Source organism: Eleutherodactylus coqui, chromosome 1 (assembly GCF_035609145.1).
Source record: "Eleutherodactylus coqui strain aEleCoq1 chromosome 1, aEleCoq1.hap1, whole genome shotgun sequence".
Lineage (NCBI taxonomy): Eukaryota > Metazoa > Chordata > Amphibia > Anura > Eleutherodactylidae > Eleutherodactylus > Eleutherodactylus coqui.
Genome location: NC_089837.1, coordinates 236,042,019 through 236,058,883, shown reverse-complemented (window position 1 = coordinate 236,058,883; position 16,865 = coordinate 236,042,019). Strand labels below are relative to the sequence as shown.

Below are 16,865 nucleotides of genomic sequence, written 5' to 3'. Positions count from 1 at the left end.
AAACGGGAAATTTGGCACGAGCATTGATTATGTCATAAATAGGAAAAGCTAATCGGTCCCAACTCAATTATTCAATTCTAGGCGCAAAAGAATTAGCGTCCAAATTTTACGTGCGGAATGTAATTTTTCACTTTCCGGTGTCATAGAAACAGGAAATTTGGCACGAGCATTGATTATGTCATAAATAGTAAAAGCTAATGGGTCCCAACTCGATTATTCAATTCTATGCGCAAAAGAATTAGCGTCCACATTTTACGTACGGAATGTAATTTGCTCACTTTCCGGTGTCATAGAAACGGATAATTTGGCACGAGCATTGATTATGTCATAAATAGGAAAAGCTAATGGGTCCCAACTCGATTATTCAATTCTATGCGCAAAAGAATTAGCGTCCAAATTTTACGTGCGGAATGTAATTTGCTCACTTTCCGGTGTCATAGAAACGGGAAATTTGGCACGAGCATTGATTATGTCATAAATAGGAAAAGCTAATGGGTCCTAACTCGATTATTCAATTCTAGCGCAAAAGAATTGGCGTTGAAATTTAACGTACATAATCTAAATCACTCACTTCCCAATGTCATAGAAACGGGAAATTTGGCACGAGCATTGATTATGTCATAAATAGGAAAAGTTAATAGGTCCCAACTCGATTGTTCAATTCTATGCGCAAAAGAATTGGCGTCAAAATTTTACGTACATAATCTAAATCTCTCACTTCCCAATGTCATAGAAATGTGAAATTTGGCAGGAGCATTGATTATGTCATAACTAGGAAAAGCTAATGGGTCCCAACTCGACTATTCAATTCTATGCGCAAAAGAATTAGCGTCCAAATTTTACGTGCGGAATGTAATTTTCTCACTTTCCGGTGTCATAGAAACGTGAAATTTGGCACGAGCATTGATTATGTCATAAATAGGAAAAGCGAATGGGTCCCAACTCCATTATTCAATTCTATGCGCAAAAGAATTAGCGTCCAAATTTTACGTACAGAATCTAATCTTCTCACATTCCGGTGTCATAGAAACGGGAAATTTGGCACAAGCATTGATTATGTCATAAATAGGAAAAGCTAATGGGTCCCAACTCGATTATTCAATTCTATGCGCAAAAGAATTAGCGTCTAAATTTTACGTGCGGAATGTAATTTTCTCACTTGCCGGTGTCATAGAAACGGGAAATTTAGCATGAGCATTGATTATGTCATAAATAGGAAAAGCGAATGGGTCCCAACTCCATTATTCAATTCTAGCGCAAAAGAATTGGCGTCGAAATTTTACGTGCGGAATGTAATTTCTTTACTTTCCAGTGTCATAGAAACAGGAAACTTGGCACGACCATTGATTATGTCATAAATAGGAAACGCTAATGGGTCCCAACTCCATTATTCAATTCTATGCGCAAAAGAATTAGCGTCCAAATTTTACGTGCGGAATGTAATTTTTCACTTTCCGGTGTCATAGAAACAGGAAATTTGGCACGAGCATTGATTATGTCATAAATAGTAAAAGCTAATGGGTCCCAACTTGATTATTCAATTCTATGCGCAAAAGAATTAGCGTCCAAATTTTACGTACGGAATCTAATTTTCTCACTTTCCGGTGTCATAGAAACGGGTAATTTGGCACTAGCATTGATTATGTCATAAATAGGAAAAGCTAATGGGTCCCAACTCGATTATTCAATTCTATGCGCAAAAGAATTGGCGTCAAAATTTTACGCGCGGAATGTAATTTGCTCACTTTCCGGTGTCATAGAAACAGGAAATTTGGCACTAGCATTGATTATGTCATAAATAGGAAAAGCGAATGGGTCCCAAATCCATTATTCAATTCTATGCGCAAAAGAATTGACGTCCAAATTTTACGTGCGGTATGTAATTTTCTCATTTTCCGGTGTCATAGAAACGGGAAAATTGGCACGACCATTGATTATGTCATAAATAGGAAAAGCTAATGGGTCCCAACTCCATTATTCAATTCTATGCGCAAAAGAATTAGCGTCCAAATTTTACGTGCGGAATGTAATTTTCTCACTTTCCGGTGTCATAGAAACGGGAAATTTGGCACGAGCATTGATTATGTCATAAATAGGAAAAGCTAATGGGTCCCAACTCAACTATTCAATTCTATGCGCAAAAGAATTAGCGTCCAAATTTTACGTGCGGAATGTAATTTTTCACTTTCCGGTGTCATAGAAACAGGAAATTTGGCACGAGCATTGATTATGTCATAAATAGTAAAAGCTAATGGGTCCCAACTCGATTATTCAATTCTATGCGCAAAAGAATTAGCGTCCACATTTTACCTACGGAATCTAATTTTCTCACTTTCCGGTGTCATAGAAACGGAAAATTTGGCACGAGCATTGATTATGTCATAAATAGGAAAAGCTAATGGGTCCCAACTCGATTATTCAATTCTAGCGCAAAAGAATTGGCGTCCAAATTTTACGTGCAGAATGTAATTTTCTCACTTTCCGGTGTCATAGAAACGGGAAAATTGGCACGACCATTGATTATGTCATAAATAGGAAACGCTAATGGGTCCCAACTCCATTATTCAATTCTATGCGCAAAAGAATTAGCGTCCAAATTTTACGTGCGGAATGTAATTTTTCACTTTCCGGTGTCATAGAAACAGGAAATTTGGCACGAGCATTGATTATGTCATAAATAGTAAAAGCTAATGGGTCCCAACTTGATTATTCAATTCTATGCGCAAAAGAATTAGCGTCCAAATTTTACGTACGGAATCTAATTTTCTCACTTTCCGGTGTCATAGAAACGGGTAATTTGGCACTAGCATTGATTATGTCATAAATAGGAAAAGCTAATGGGTCCCAACTCGATTATTCAATTCTATGCGCAAAAGAATTGGCGTCGAAATTTTACGTGCGGAATGTAATTTCTTTACTTTCCAGTGTCATAGAAACAGGAAACTTGGCACGAGCATTGATTATGTCATAAATAGGAAAAGCTAATGGGTCCCAACTCCATTATTCAATTCTATGCGCAAAAGAATTAGCGTCCAAATTTTACGTACGGAATCTAATCTTCTCACATTCCGGTGTCATAGAAACGGGAAATTTGGCACGAGCATTGATTATGTCATAAATAGGAAAAGCGAATGGGTCCCAACTCGATTATTCAATTCTATGCGCAAAAGAATTAGCGTCCAAATTTTACGTGCGGAATGTAATTTTCTCACTTGCCGGTGTCATAGAAACGGGAAATTTGGCATGAGCATTGATTATGTCATAAATAGGAAAAGCGAATGGGTCCCAACTCGATTATTCAATTCTAGCGCAAAAGAATTGGCGTCCAAATTTTACGTGCAGAATGTAATTTTCTCACTTTCCGGTGTCATAGAAACGGGAAAATTGGCACGACCATTGATTATGTCATAAATAGGAAACGCTAATGGGTCCCAACTCCATTATTCAATTCTATGCGCAAAAGAATTAGCGTCCAAATTTTACGTGCGGAATGTAATTTTTCACTTTCCGGTGTCATAGAAACAGGAAATTTGGCACGAGCATTGATTATGTCATAAATAGGAAAAGCGAATGGGTCCCAAATCCATTATTCAATTCTATGCGCAAAAGAATTGGCGTCCAAATTTTACGTGCGGTATGTAATTTTCTCATTTTCCGGTGTCATAGAAACGGGAAAATTGGCACGACCATTGATTATGTCATAAATAGGAAACGCTAATGGGTCCCAACTCCATTATTCAATTCTATGCGCAAAAGAATTAGCGTCCAAATTTTACGTGCGGAATGTAATTTTCTCACTTTCCGGTGTCATAGAAACGGGAAATTTGGCACGAGCATTGATTATGTCATAAATAGGAAAAGCTAATGGGTCCCAACTCAATTATTCAATTCTATGCGCAAAAGAATTAGCGTCCAAATTTTACGTGCGGAATGTAATTTTTCACTTTCCGGTGTCATAGAAACAGGAAATTTGGCACGAGCATTGATTATGTCATAAATAGGAAAAGCTAATGGGTCCCAACTCGATTATTCAATTCTATGCGCAAAAGAATTAGCGTCCACATTTTACGTACGGAATGTAATTTGCTCACTTTCCGGTGTCATAGAAACGGATAATTTGGCACGAGCATTGATTATGTCATAAATAGGAAAAGCTAATGGGTCCCAACTCGATTATTCAATTCTATGCGCAAAAGAATTAGCGTCCAAATTTTACGTGCGGAATGTAATTTGCTCACTTTCCGGTGTCATAGAAACGGGAAATTTGGCACGAGCATTGATTATGTCATAAATAGGAAAAGCTAATGGGTCCCAACTCCATTATTCAATTCTATGCGCAAAAGAATTAGCGTCCAAATTTTACGTACATAATCCAAATCTCTCACTTCCCAATGTCATAGAAACATGAAATTTGGCACAAGCATTGATTGTGTCATAAATATGAAAAGTTAATAGGTCCCGACTCGATTTTTCAATTCTAAGCGCAAAAGAATTAGTGTCCAAATTTTATGTACGTAATCTAATTCTCTCACTTCCTGATGTCATTTTATATGAAGGAAACGTCGCATGGTTACCTCTACGTGGTGTTTCCTGGGTAACGCAGAGAACTATGCAAAATGGTGAACATATGTTTTTCCTCAGTATCTCTAAAGTAACCACGACTTCATAAGATTTTCCGTGTGAACACCAGATAAACACCAGTACCAAATTAACTCGGGCAAAGCCGGGTATATCAGCTAGTATTTTATATATGAGAAGAGGGGAGTAAATACATTATATAATGACAGGAACAATAAAGATCTACTAAATGAATAACACATCGATACAGAGGGAGAGAAGACCCCGGCACAAGGGCTTTCTCTATGAAAAATACTTTTATTGTGCAAAAGTAGAAAACTATGTACATTTGTATTGCAGCAATCATGCTGATCCACAGAATGGAGGTAACGTTATTTATGCCACATGGCAAATGGTGTAATATGTGTAAAAATGAAGGGTAAAATTGTTGTTTCCTCCATTTGACCCGTAAAGTGTTAACAAAAGTTAAGCAATAGATCATATGAACTGCTAAATGGCGCCATTGAAAAATACAACTCACTGTATAAAAAAGTCCTCATATGGCAGCGATGGCAAAACAAAAGCGTGGATTTCAGAATGCGACAATCCAAAAACAAAACAAAAAAATCTTCAGGTCCTTAAAGTGACCCTCCAGTCCTGGAAAACAAAGATGGCCGCACTGCTTCTACAACTACCAGATGTACACTGTGCGTAGTATGCGTCGTAGTCTTCTAAGACAAAACATGTTGCTCTGACTGAACAGCGCTCATCATGTGAGAAGTACTAGCCAATCTAAGCAGCATGTAGTGTATTGGGCTTATTTCAAACAGACAAGTGCACTTTCACTGTGGATGCACGGCGTATTTGTTTCAAAAACATCTTCAGGAAAGTTGCGATCCCCTGACACAGTTGACATGGTAGAGGATCACAGAGTGTTTCCCATTGTTTTCATCAAGCAAGGTGATGCTTTGCTAGCCCCAATGAAAACAATGGGCAAAGCAGTGCAAGGGCGCGCCCAAAGATAGGACATGCCGCGACTTTTTTACTGCAGCACATTGCACCATGGGAAACAAAATTGCTTATGTGTATGACGTCATTCAAAAGATTAGGGTTCATTTTCGTGAGACATTTGTGTGTTTCGAGAGGCACAAATCTGGCACAAGTGTCTCTACCTTGTGAAAGCGACCTTAGGCTAATAATGCATATTAGTGCACAGTATACATCAGGTGGTCAGAGAAGCAGTGTGGCCACCTTTGTTTATCCAGGACTAGTGGATTACTTAAAAAGGTAAATGTCAGATTTAACGTGAAGTTTTGAGTTGTACAGATGAGACACATTTTACCTTGATTGTGATAGCACAGAAAGTTAGCTTATCTTAACCCATTAAAAAGCTTATGTTTTCTTACCTAAATACAACAAAACCCCATTGTAAAGCAATTCAAAGAGTAAATAAACCACCCTGATGGAACTGCACACTGTGATATCATCTTGTAACAAAGGTCCTTTTAGACAAGACAATTCTTGTCTGAATAAGCGGGTGACATCATCGCTAGTTCGTTTCCTCTTGTGCAGCCTGTTTAGATAGACAGACACATCGTTGGCTCATTCAAAGGAACATCGTTCAGTATCATTCAATCTTTCACATTTGCTATATGAGTGAATGTAAAAGATTGAGTGGCGCTGTTAAACCCTGGCTCACATTTAGACTGAACGATCTTTGGAACAATAATTGTTCTGTCTAAAAGCAACCTACAACTCAAGCTAAAGAAAGACCCTTCTGAATTTCGAAATCTGATAGAGGAACTTTACAATTTTCTCAAACTTTAAAAAATTAATATTATTAAATTGTAAAATTTAAAATAATAGAAATGTCTTCTATGACTGTGTTCTTCCATGAATGTACATATACAGTATGTGTGCTTCTCTTTAATAATCTACTCCAATAATATAAGAATATTTTCTTAAGCTACTAGTTGATAAAAAATTTCTACCTGTGAACTTACCTGATTTTGGGTAGGTAATAAGAAACACATCACTGTCCCTAATTTCCATATGTTCTACAGCATCTACAGCTTCAGGTGTTGTAGAATGGCTCTCAAAGTATACTCCTTTATGTTTAAACATGAATGCATTCAGGGCTTCTTCCAGTGCATCTTGGTCCATTGTTGCTTCTTCAAACCTAAAATGCATAATTTGTATTTATTTGCTGGGAAATATTTTATCAGCAAAACATATATACTTATATATAAATTACCTTTGAGAAATATGCAGTTTTTCCATTCAGAAGAAGCAGTGATAGTAGATTAAGTACAGAAGGTCAGATTATGCTTATTTATATATGACTGCTTTAACCTTTCGACTTATAACTTTTGGAGCAATTGGTGGTAAACGTCCCCTTGTTATATGATTTTGCACTATAGTTGGAGATAAATCTATTAATTATCAACCTTGCTTGAACTAAAATGAACTTATAAACAGTTAAAGCAGTTGCCTCCCCACAACTGCTGACATAGTAACATCATACAAGAAAAGGTCCTCTGTATGTGCCAGAACAGAGAAGCACTTTGATAGACTTGGCACATCCATGCACTATTCTGAATTCCTGGCTTGCAATAAATACTGCATTTTCCCTGCAGCAAAACCTGCATGTGGAGTTAGTGGCTGGCTGTTGCCTCCTCCAATGATAACAGCTGATTTCTAGAGAATAGATGTAGACAAAATGCACGCCCACAAGCAACGCCCACAACTTGATTGGCTGGGCAGGAGAATGGGTGCCCATCATCTCCCCTCCCGCCTCATGTCACTCACCCTTCCTCCACTCTCCCTTGTCCTCTTCCTGGCTCCTGCACTGTCAGGGGGACCACAACTAACAGTAAACACAAGAAACAAACACTGAAATGGGGTTCACTCTGAACCAAAATAAAAATATCAATTGCCCCCTTAATAGGACGTAAGCTGCCGAATATTCAGGGCGCACCTGTCTCCCCCTACAAAAGAGGAAAACTCCTGTGTCCAGAAAACAAAAAAAATGAGGGAGGTAAAAAAAAAACCTATAAACTGCCCCTGTGTCAACCTAAGGTCAGCCCCAAGCCCCCTTGTCTGGAACGTGCTCCAGAGGCGCCTCCAAACTGCGCACAGCAATAACAGCCAATATGTAAACTAGTGTGAAACCATTTTCTGATTAATACCTAAAATATAATGCTTGTGGCATACAAAATTTGAAGCTGTACCCCCTTATGCATTATTTCACGCCACCCACAGGCTCCTCTCATTATGGCTTTCTTCAGTTGGAATTTATGGACCCTGCGAACTATGTCGCGTGGTCGGTCTGTGTCCCTAGAGCGGGCGCCAAGGGCCCTATGACATATATCCAACTCTAATGGAGCTTCAGGTGGGACCTCTCGTAGATCATTGAAGATGTTTCGCACTGTTGCCTTTAACTGAGGGGGCTTTATATCCTCAGGGAAATCTCTGATACGTATGCCATTTCTGCGACCCCTGTTCTCCATGTCACCTAGAGAGTCCATTAGGAAGTGTAACTGGTGGGATATGTTGGCCAGGGTAGACTTATGGTACTCCACTCTATCAGCAAGGGACGCAACATAGCCCTCAGTTGTGGAGATCCTGTCTCCCTGGTGATGGATGTCTTGATGGACGGAGGGAATCTCAGCTTTATATAGTGACTCTAGGTGTGAGACATACGCCCCCAAATCCTCCCTAGTAGGAATAAATTGCAACTCTGCTCTCAGATCGCGGAACTTGGACAGCATAAGATCATGCCCCACTTGCTGGGGTGGGGTAGTAGAAGGGATCCGCAGGATGTCTGTTGCCAATTGCCCTCTCTGCAGCAACCCTGTGTTCTGTGTGATTACAATCTTTGCTACGCGTGCATGGAAAATTTACTGACTTTATTATTGATAACCATTTTTTTAAACTTTGTGCATCTGTCCTTGACATTTTATAACCCCAATTCTGGCCCTATGCCTGAGTCCATCCTTCACACTCAGTCCCCAGAGGGATGAAACAGATGTATTTATCTGTGCCCATACAAGTTTCTTTGCTTCAGTTTGATCCCCACAGTCCATCATCTGACACATATCTACCAAAAAGGTGCTAGTCACTCCTTCTGTAAAAGTAAAATTCAGGGCTTTACCAGTTCTATCCCACTGTGTAGGTTCAGACATTCCCCAGTAATGGTTCCCTAGTTCCGCTCAACAACAAAAAAATCTCCAGATTCACCAATATTCCCAAAAGTAATACTATCCCTCCCAGCCTGCACTGAAGTTACCCTGTGGGTATGGGGTTGGAACTTTTTACCAACTTAGAGACATCAACCACCTTATGTTGTATCTCACCCAGTCACCGGGCTATTCAGAGAACCTCCAGCAGACTGTCCCTGCTCTGCCTATAAAACCTTTTTACAATGGGACAGGTGAATCCAGGATTTTCTTACAGCAATCTTAATTGCTGTGGCAGTGGTGAGGAGGACTTGGTAGAGTGAAGCCATCCTTGTGAATACTTTAGATATTAGTGCAACCATCCCTCATGTTGAGACATGGCAAAGGCCATGGCTCAATACTGCTGCATATCTAAATAGAGACCTTTTTACCCTTTGCCCACTGACAGGCCTTAGTCAGAGCTACCAGTTCTGCTGCCTGTGCAGAGTAGTGCTTTGGCAAGGACCCAGCTATTATGGTCTCTTTTAGTGTAACCACAGCATATCCAGTGGCGTTGGTGCCATCGGGGCTCTTCCTAATCGACCCATCTACAAAGAGAGTGTATTCAGCATCTACAAGATCTAAGTCCTGCAGATCTGGTCTGGGTAACACCTTTTGTGCTATCTCTCCTACATAGTTGTGTGGAGTACCGTTGAAGAAATAGGCAGTAAGGTAGATAGATTAAGTGCAGTACATCTCAATTGTCAGGTGTGGCTGTGAGAGCAGTTGTGTCATGCAGGAGAGATGTCTGGAAGGACTAAGATATGAGGTCATGTTTTGTAGGAGTAGAACCAACTGCGTGCACTACTTTCAGAGTCAAGGGGTGGAACAGTACTATAGTGGCAGAAGATCTGACTACTTCAGCTGCCACTACTACTGCTTGTACACAGGGTAGGGGTGCTCGGGCCACTGGATCTAGTCTGGAAGAATAGTATGCCAGTGTTCTTTGTTTCCCACCATGTTCCTGAGTTAACAAAGAGGTCATATTCCCTCCCCTTGACTCAACAGTTTGCACAAAGGGCTTGTAGTTCGACAGCCCCCAAACTGATGTGCCCACCAGAGTCTGTTTTAACCTGACAAAGGCTTCCTCAGAGGGCACATCCCAATGAATCCTGTCAGCAGCAACCAGAGATTCATCATAGTGGAGTCTGGTAAGAGGCGCTGTCAGGGATGCATAATTTGGGATCCAGGTTCTGCAGAAGTTCGTTATTCCCAAAAGGATATGATTAGAGATGAGCGAGCACCAAAATGCTCGGGTGCTCGTTACTCGGGACGAAATTTTCGCGATGCTCGAGGGTTCGTTTCGAGTAACGAACCCCATTGAAGTCAATGGGCGACCCGAGCATTTTTGTATATCGCCGATGCTCGCTAAGGTTTCCATTTGTGAAAATCTGGGCAATTCAAGAAAGTGATGGGAACGACACAGCAACGGATAGGGCAGGCAAGGGGCTACATGTTGGGCTGCATCTCAAGTTCCCAGGTCCCACTATTAAGCCACAATAGCAGCAAGAGAGGGCCCCCCCCCTCCCAACAACTTTTACTTCTGAAAAGCCCTCATTAGCAATGCATACCTTAGCTAAGCACCACACTACCTCCAACAAAGCACAATCACTGCCTGCATGACACTCCGCTGCCACTTCTCCTGGGTTACATGCTGCCCAACCCCCACCCCCCCTCCCGCACGACGCAGTGTACACAGCGCACACCAAAGTGTCCCTGCGAAGCCTTCAGCTGCACTCATGCCACACGCTGGCCTCATAGCCACACCACCCTCATGTCTATTTATAAGTGCGTCTGTCATGAGGAGGAACCGCAGGCACACACTGCAGAGGATTGGCACGGCAAGGTAGCGACCCTCTTTAAAAGGGGCGGGGCGATAGCCCACAATGCTGTACAGAAGCAATGAGAAATATAATCCTGTGCCACCGCCATCAGGAGCTGCACACGTGGGCATAGAAATGGGGAACCTATTTGCCACACACTATTCATTCTGTCAAGGTGTCTGCATGCCCCAGTCAGACCGCGTTATTTTATAAATAGTCACAGGCAGGTACAACCACGCAATGGGAATTCAGTGTGCACCCACAGCATGGGTGGCTCCCTGGAACCCACCGGCTGTACATAAATGTATCCCATTGCAGTGCCCTGGACAGCAGAGCTAACGTCAGATTAAATGCAGGTGGGCTTCGGCCCACACTGCATGCCCCAACCTGACCGGGGTTTTTAATTCATAGACACAGGCAGGTACAACTCCTTATTGTGGAGTCCCTGTGGACCGACAGCATGGGTGGGTGCCAGGAACCACCGGCGGTACATAAATATATTCCATTGCATTGCCCATCACAGCTGAGGTAATGTCATGTTTAATGCAGGTGGGCTTCGGCCCACACTGCATGCCCCAGTCAGACTGGGGTTCTTTAGAAGTGGACACATGCAGTTTCAACTCCGTGTGGACCCACAGCATGGGTGGCTCCCTGGAACCCACCGACGGTACATAAATATATCCCATTGCAGTGCCCAGCACAGCTGAGGTAACGTCAGGTTTAATGCAGGTGGGCTTCGGCCCACACTGCATGCCCCAGTCAGACTGGGGTTCTTTAGAAGTGGACACATGCAGTTACAACTCCGTGTGGACCGACAGCATGGGTGGGTGCCAGGAAGCCACCGGCGGTACATAAATGTATCCCATTGCAGTGCCCAGCACAGCTGATGTAACGTCAGCTTTAATGCAGGTGGGCAAAAAATTAATTAGATTACACTGTAGGCGAGGGCCCCAAAAAATTGGTGTACCAACAGTACTAATGTACCTCAGAAAAATTGCCCATGCCCAACCAAGAGGGCAGGTGAAACCCATTAATCGCTTTGGTTAATGTGGCTTAATTTGTAACTAGGCCTGGAGGCAGCCTGGTAAAATAAAAATTGGTTGAGGTGTAAGTTTCAACGCTTTAATGAGCATTGAAACGTATAAAAATTGTTTACAAAAATTATATGACTGAGCCTTGTGGGCCTAAGAAAAATTGCCTGTTCGGCGTGATTACGTCAGGTTTCAGGAGGAGGAGCAGGAGGAGGAGGATGAATATTATACACAGATTGATGAAGCTAAAAGGTCCACGTTTTTGATGGTGATAGAGAACAAAGCTTCCATCCGCGGGTGCAGCCTACGTATTGTTTAGGTATCGCTGCTGTCCGCTGGTGGAGAAGAGAAGTCTGGGGAAATCCAGGCTTTGTTCATCATGATGATTGTAAGCCTTTCGGCACTGTCGGTTGACAGGCGGGTACGCTTATCTGTGATAATTCCCCCAGCCGCACTAAACACCCTCTCTGACAAGACGCTAGCCGCAGGACAAGCAAGCACCTCCAGGGCATACAGCGCGAGTTCAGGCCACGTGTCCAGCTTCGACACCCAGTAGTTGTAGGGGGCAGAGGCGTCACGGAGGACGGTCGTGCGATCGGCTACATACTCCCTCACCATCCTTTTACAGTGCTCCCGCCGACTCAGCCTTGACTGGGGAGCGATGACACAGTCTTGCTGGGGAGCCAGAAAGCTGTCAAAGGCCTTAGAGAGTGTTCCCCTGCCTGTGCTGTACATGCTGCCTGATCTCTGCGGCTCCCCTGCTACCTGGCCCTCGGAACTGCGCCTTCAGCCACTAGCGCAGTCGGATGGGAATTTTACCATCAGTTTGTCCGCCAGGGTCCTGTGGTATAGCATCACTCTCGAACCCCTTTCCTCTTCGGGTATGAGAGTGGAAAGGTTCTCCTTATACCGTGAGTCGAGCAGTGTGTACACCCAGTAATCCGTAGTGGCCAGAATGCGTGTAACGCGAGGGTCACGAGAAAGGCATCCTAACATGAAGTCAGCCATGTGTGCCAGGGTACCTGTACGCAACACATGGCTGTCCTCACTAGGAAGATCACTTTCAGGATCCTCCTCCTCCTCCTAAGGCCATACACGCTGAAAGGATGACAGGCAAGCAGCATGGGTACCCTCAGCAGTGGGCCAAGCTGTCTCTTCCCCCCTCCTCCTTATACTCCTCATGCTCCTCCTCCTCCTCCTCAACGCGCTGAAATATAGACATGAGGGTGCTCTGACTATCCAGCGACATACTGTCTTCCCCCGCCTCCGTTTCCGAGCGCAAAGCGTCTGCCTTTATGCTTTGCAGGGAACTTCTCAAGAGGCATAGCAGAGGAATGCTGACGCTAATGATTGCAGCATCGCCGCTCACCATCTGGGTAGACTCCTCAAAGTTTCCAAGGACCTGGCAGATGTCTGCCAACCAGGCCCACTCTTCTGTAAAGAATTGAGGAGGCTGACTCCCACTGCGCCGCCCATGTTGGAGTTGGTATTCCACTATAGCTCTACGCTGCTCATAGAGCCTGGCCAACATGTGGAGCGTAGAGTTCCACCGTGTGGGCACGTCGCACAGCAGTCGGTGCACTGGCAGATTAAACCGATGTTGCAGGGTGCGCAGGGTGGCAGCGTCCGTGTGGGACTTGTGGAAATGTGCGCAGAGCCGGCGCACCTTTCCGAGCAGGTCTGACAAGCGGTAACTTTTCAGAAAGCGCTAAACCACCAAATTAAAGACGTGGGCCAGGCATGGCACGTGCGTGAGGCTGCCGAGCTGCAGAGCCGCCACCAGGTTACGGCCATTGTCACACACGACCATGCCGGGTCGGAGGCTCAGCGGCGCAAGCCAGCCGTTCCTCTGCTCTGTCAGACCCTGCAGCAGTTCGTGGGCCGTGTGCCTCTTCTCTCCTAAGCTGAGTAGTTTCAGCACGGCCTGCTGGCGCTTGCCCACCGCTGTGCTGCCACGCCGCGCGACACCGACTGCTGGCGACGTGCTGCTGCTGACACATCTGGATTGCGAGACAGAGGTTGCGTTGGAGGAGCAGCGTGGTTTAGTGGAGGAAGCATACACTGCCGCAGATACCACCACGGAGCTGGGGCCCGCAATTCTGGGGGTGGGTAGGACGTGAGCGGTCCCAGGCTCTGACTCTGTCCCAGCCTCCACTAAATTCACCCAATGTGCCGTCAGGGAGATATAGTGGCCCTGCCCGCCTGTGCTTGTCCACGTGTCCGTTGTTAAGTGGACCTTGCCAGTAACCGCGTTGGTTTGGGCGCGTACAATGTTGCGGGAGACGTGGTCGTGCAAGTCTGGGACGGCACATCGGGAAAAGTAGTGGCGACTGGGAACTGAGTAGCGTGGGGCCGCGGCCGCCATCATACCTTTGGAAGCCTCCGTTTCCACAACCCTAAACGGCAGCATCTCCAGGCTGATAAATTTGGCTATGTGCACGTTTAACGCTTGAGCGTGTGGGTGCGTGGCGGCGTACTTGCGCTTGCGCTCCAACACTTGCGCTAGCGACGGCTGGACGGTGCGCTGAGAGACATTGGTGGATGGGGCCGAGGACAGCGGAGGTGAGGGTGTGGGTGCAGGCCAGGAGACGGTAGTGCCTGTGTCCTGAGAGGGGGGTTGGATCTCAGTGGCAGGTTGGGGCACAGGGGGAGAGGCAGCGGTGCAAACCGGAGGCGGTGAACGGCCTTCGTTCCACCTTGTGGGGTGCTTGGCCATCATATGTCTGCGCATGCTGGTGGTGGTGAGGCTGGTGGTGGTGGCTCCCCGGCTGATCTTGGCGCGACAAAGGTTGCACACCACTGTTCGTCGGTCGTCTGCACTCTCAGTGAAAAACTGCCAGACCTTTGAGCACCTCGGCCTCTGCAGGGTGGCATGGCGCGAGGGGGCGCTTTGGGAAACGGTTGGTGGATTATTCGGTCTGGCCCTGCCTCTACCCCTGGCCACCGCACTGCCTCTTCCAACCTGCCCTGCTGCTGCACTTGCCTCCCCCTCTGAAGACCTGTCCTCAGTAGGCTTAGCAAACCAGGTGGGGTCAGTCACCTCATCGTCCTGCTGCTTTTCTTCCGAATCCTCTCTGTGCTCCTCCCTCGGACTTACTCCAATTACTACTACCTGAGTGATAGACAACTGTGTCTCATCATCATCGTCCTCCTCACCCACTGAAAGCTCTTGAGACAGTTGCCGGAAGTCCCCAGCCTCATCCCCCGGACCCCGGGAACTTTCCAAAGGTTGGGCATCGGTCACGACAAACTCCTCCGGTGGGAGAGGAACCATTGCTGGCCATTCTGGGCAGGGGCCCGGGAACAGTTCCTGGGAGTCTGCCTGCTCCTCAGAATGTGTCATTGTAATGGAGTGAGGAGGCTGGGAGGAAGGAGGAGCAGCAGCCAGAGGATTCAGAGTTGTAGCAGTGGACGGCGCAGAATTCTGGGTGGTCGATAGATTGCTGGATGCACTTTCTGCCATCCACGACAGGACCTGCTCACACTGCTCATTTTCTAATAAAGGTCTACAGCGTGGACCCATTAATTGTGAGATGAATGTGGGGACGCCAGAAATGTGCCTCTCTCCTAATCCCGCAGCAGTCGGCTGCGATACACCTGGATCAGGAGCTCAGCCTGTGCCCACACCCTGACTTGGGCCTCCGCGTCCTCACCCGCGTCCACGTCCTCTAGGCCTACCCCTACCACTCAGCATGCTGTATTACCAGTAGTGCAGAAACAGAACGCTGTAATTAAATGTGCCGCTTATTGGCCTGTGGTTGGAGGCTGACTTCCCTTACGGAACGCACAGCAGAGCCAGGAAACAATTTTGCGCACGCCTGTAGTGAGACGTAGGTGCATATGACTGAGCTAGTGGAATTCACAGCGCAGAAGCAGTCAAGTGGCCAAAGGCCAGTAGTAGGCCTTAAGTAGTTTGCTTCTATTTTTTTAAAATGCTGAGCTGATAATATTATGTATACTGTTTCCCTCTGGCGGGATGACGGCGCTGGTTTAACAGAGACAGCAGATCCAGGAAACAATTTTGCGCAAGCCTGCTGTAACGCTTAGCTGCGTATTAATTAGGACTACTACCCCCAGCAGACAGATACTGTAGGCAGCGTATAATATTATGTATACTGTTTCCCTCTGGCGGGATGACGGTGCTGATCTAACAGAGACAGCAGATCCAGGAAACAATTTTGCGCAATCCTGCTGTAACGCTTAGCTGCGTATTAATTAGGACTACTACCCCCAGCAGATAGATACCGTAGGCAGCGTATAATATGTATAGTGTTTCCCTCTGGCGGGATGACGGAGCTGATGTAACAGAGACAGCAGATCCAGGAAACAATTTTGCTCAAGCCTGCTGTAACGCTTAGCTGCATATTAATTAGGACTACTACCCCCAGCAGATAGATACTGTAGGCAGTGTATAATATTATGTATACTGTTTACCTCTTGCGGGATGACGGCGCTGATGTAACAGACAGCAGATCCAGGAAATAATTTTACGCAAGCCTGCTGTAACGCTTAGCTGCGTATTAATTAGGACTACTACCCCCAGCAGATAGATACTGTAGGCAGCGTATAATATTATGTATAGTGTTTCCCTCTGGCGGGATGACGGCGCTGATGTAACAGAGACAGCAGATCCAGGAAACAATTTTGCGCAAGCCTGCTGTAACGCTTAGCTGCATATTAATTAGGACTACTACCCCCAGCAGATAGATACTGTAGGCAGCGTATAATATTATGTATACTGTTTCCCTCTTGCGGGATGACGGCGCTGATGTAACAGAGACAGCAGATCCAGGAAACAATTTTGCGCAAGCCTGCTGTAACGCTTAGCTGCGTATTAATTAGGACTACTACCCCCAGCAGATAGATACTGTAGGCAGTGTATAATATTATGTATACTGTTTCCCTCTGGCTGGATGACGGCGCTGATGTAACAGAGACAGCAGATCCAGGAAACAATTTTGCGCAAGCCTGCTGTAACGCTTAGCTGCATATTAATTAGGACTACTACCCCCAGCAGATAGATACTGTAGGCAGCGTATAATATTATGTATACTGTTTCCCTCTTGCGGGATGACGGCGCTGATGTAACAGAGACAGCAGATCCAGGAAACAATTTTGCGCAAGCCTGCTGTAATGCTTAGCTGCATATTAATTAGGACTACTACCCCCAGCAGATAGATACTGTAGGCAGCGTATAATATTATGTATACTGTTTCCCTCTGGCGGGATGACGGCGC

At 45.3% G+C, this 16,865-nt stretch overlaps 1 protein-coding gene across 1 annotated transcript in view; it reads right to left on the bottom strand.

Moving 5' to 3' along the window:
• The window catches only part of LOC136632169 (amine sulfotransferase-like), a 162,132-nt gene that overhangs the window by 98,541 nt on the left and 46,726 nt on the right, over positions 1-16,865 (bottom strand). The window contains exon 2 of the mRNA XM_066606860.1: positions 6,561-6,736. Coding sequence (XP_066462957.1) covers positions 6,561-6,736 — 176 coding nt within the window. The remainder of the gene's footprint in view (positions 1-6,560; positions 6,737-16,865) is intronic.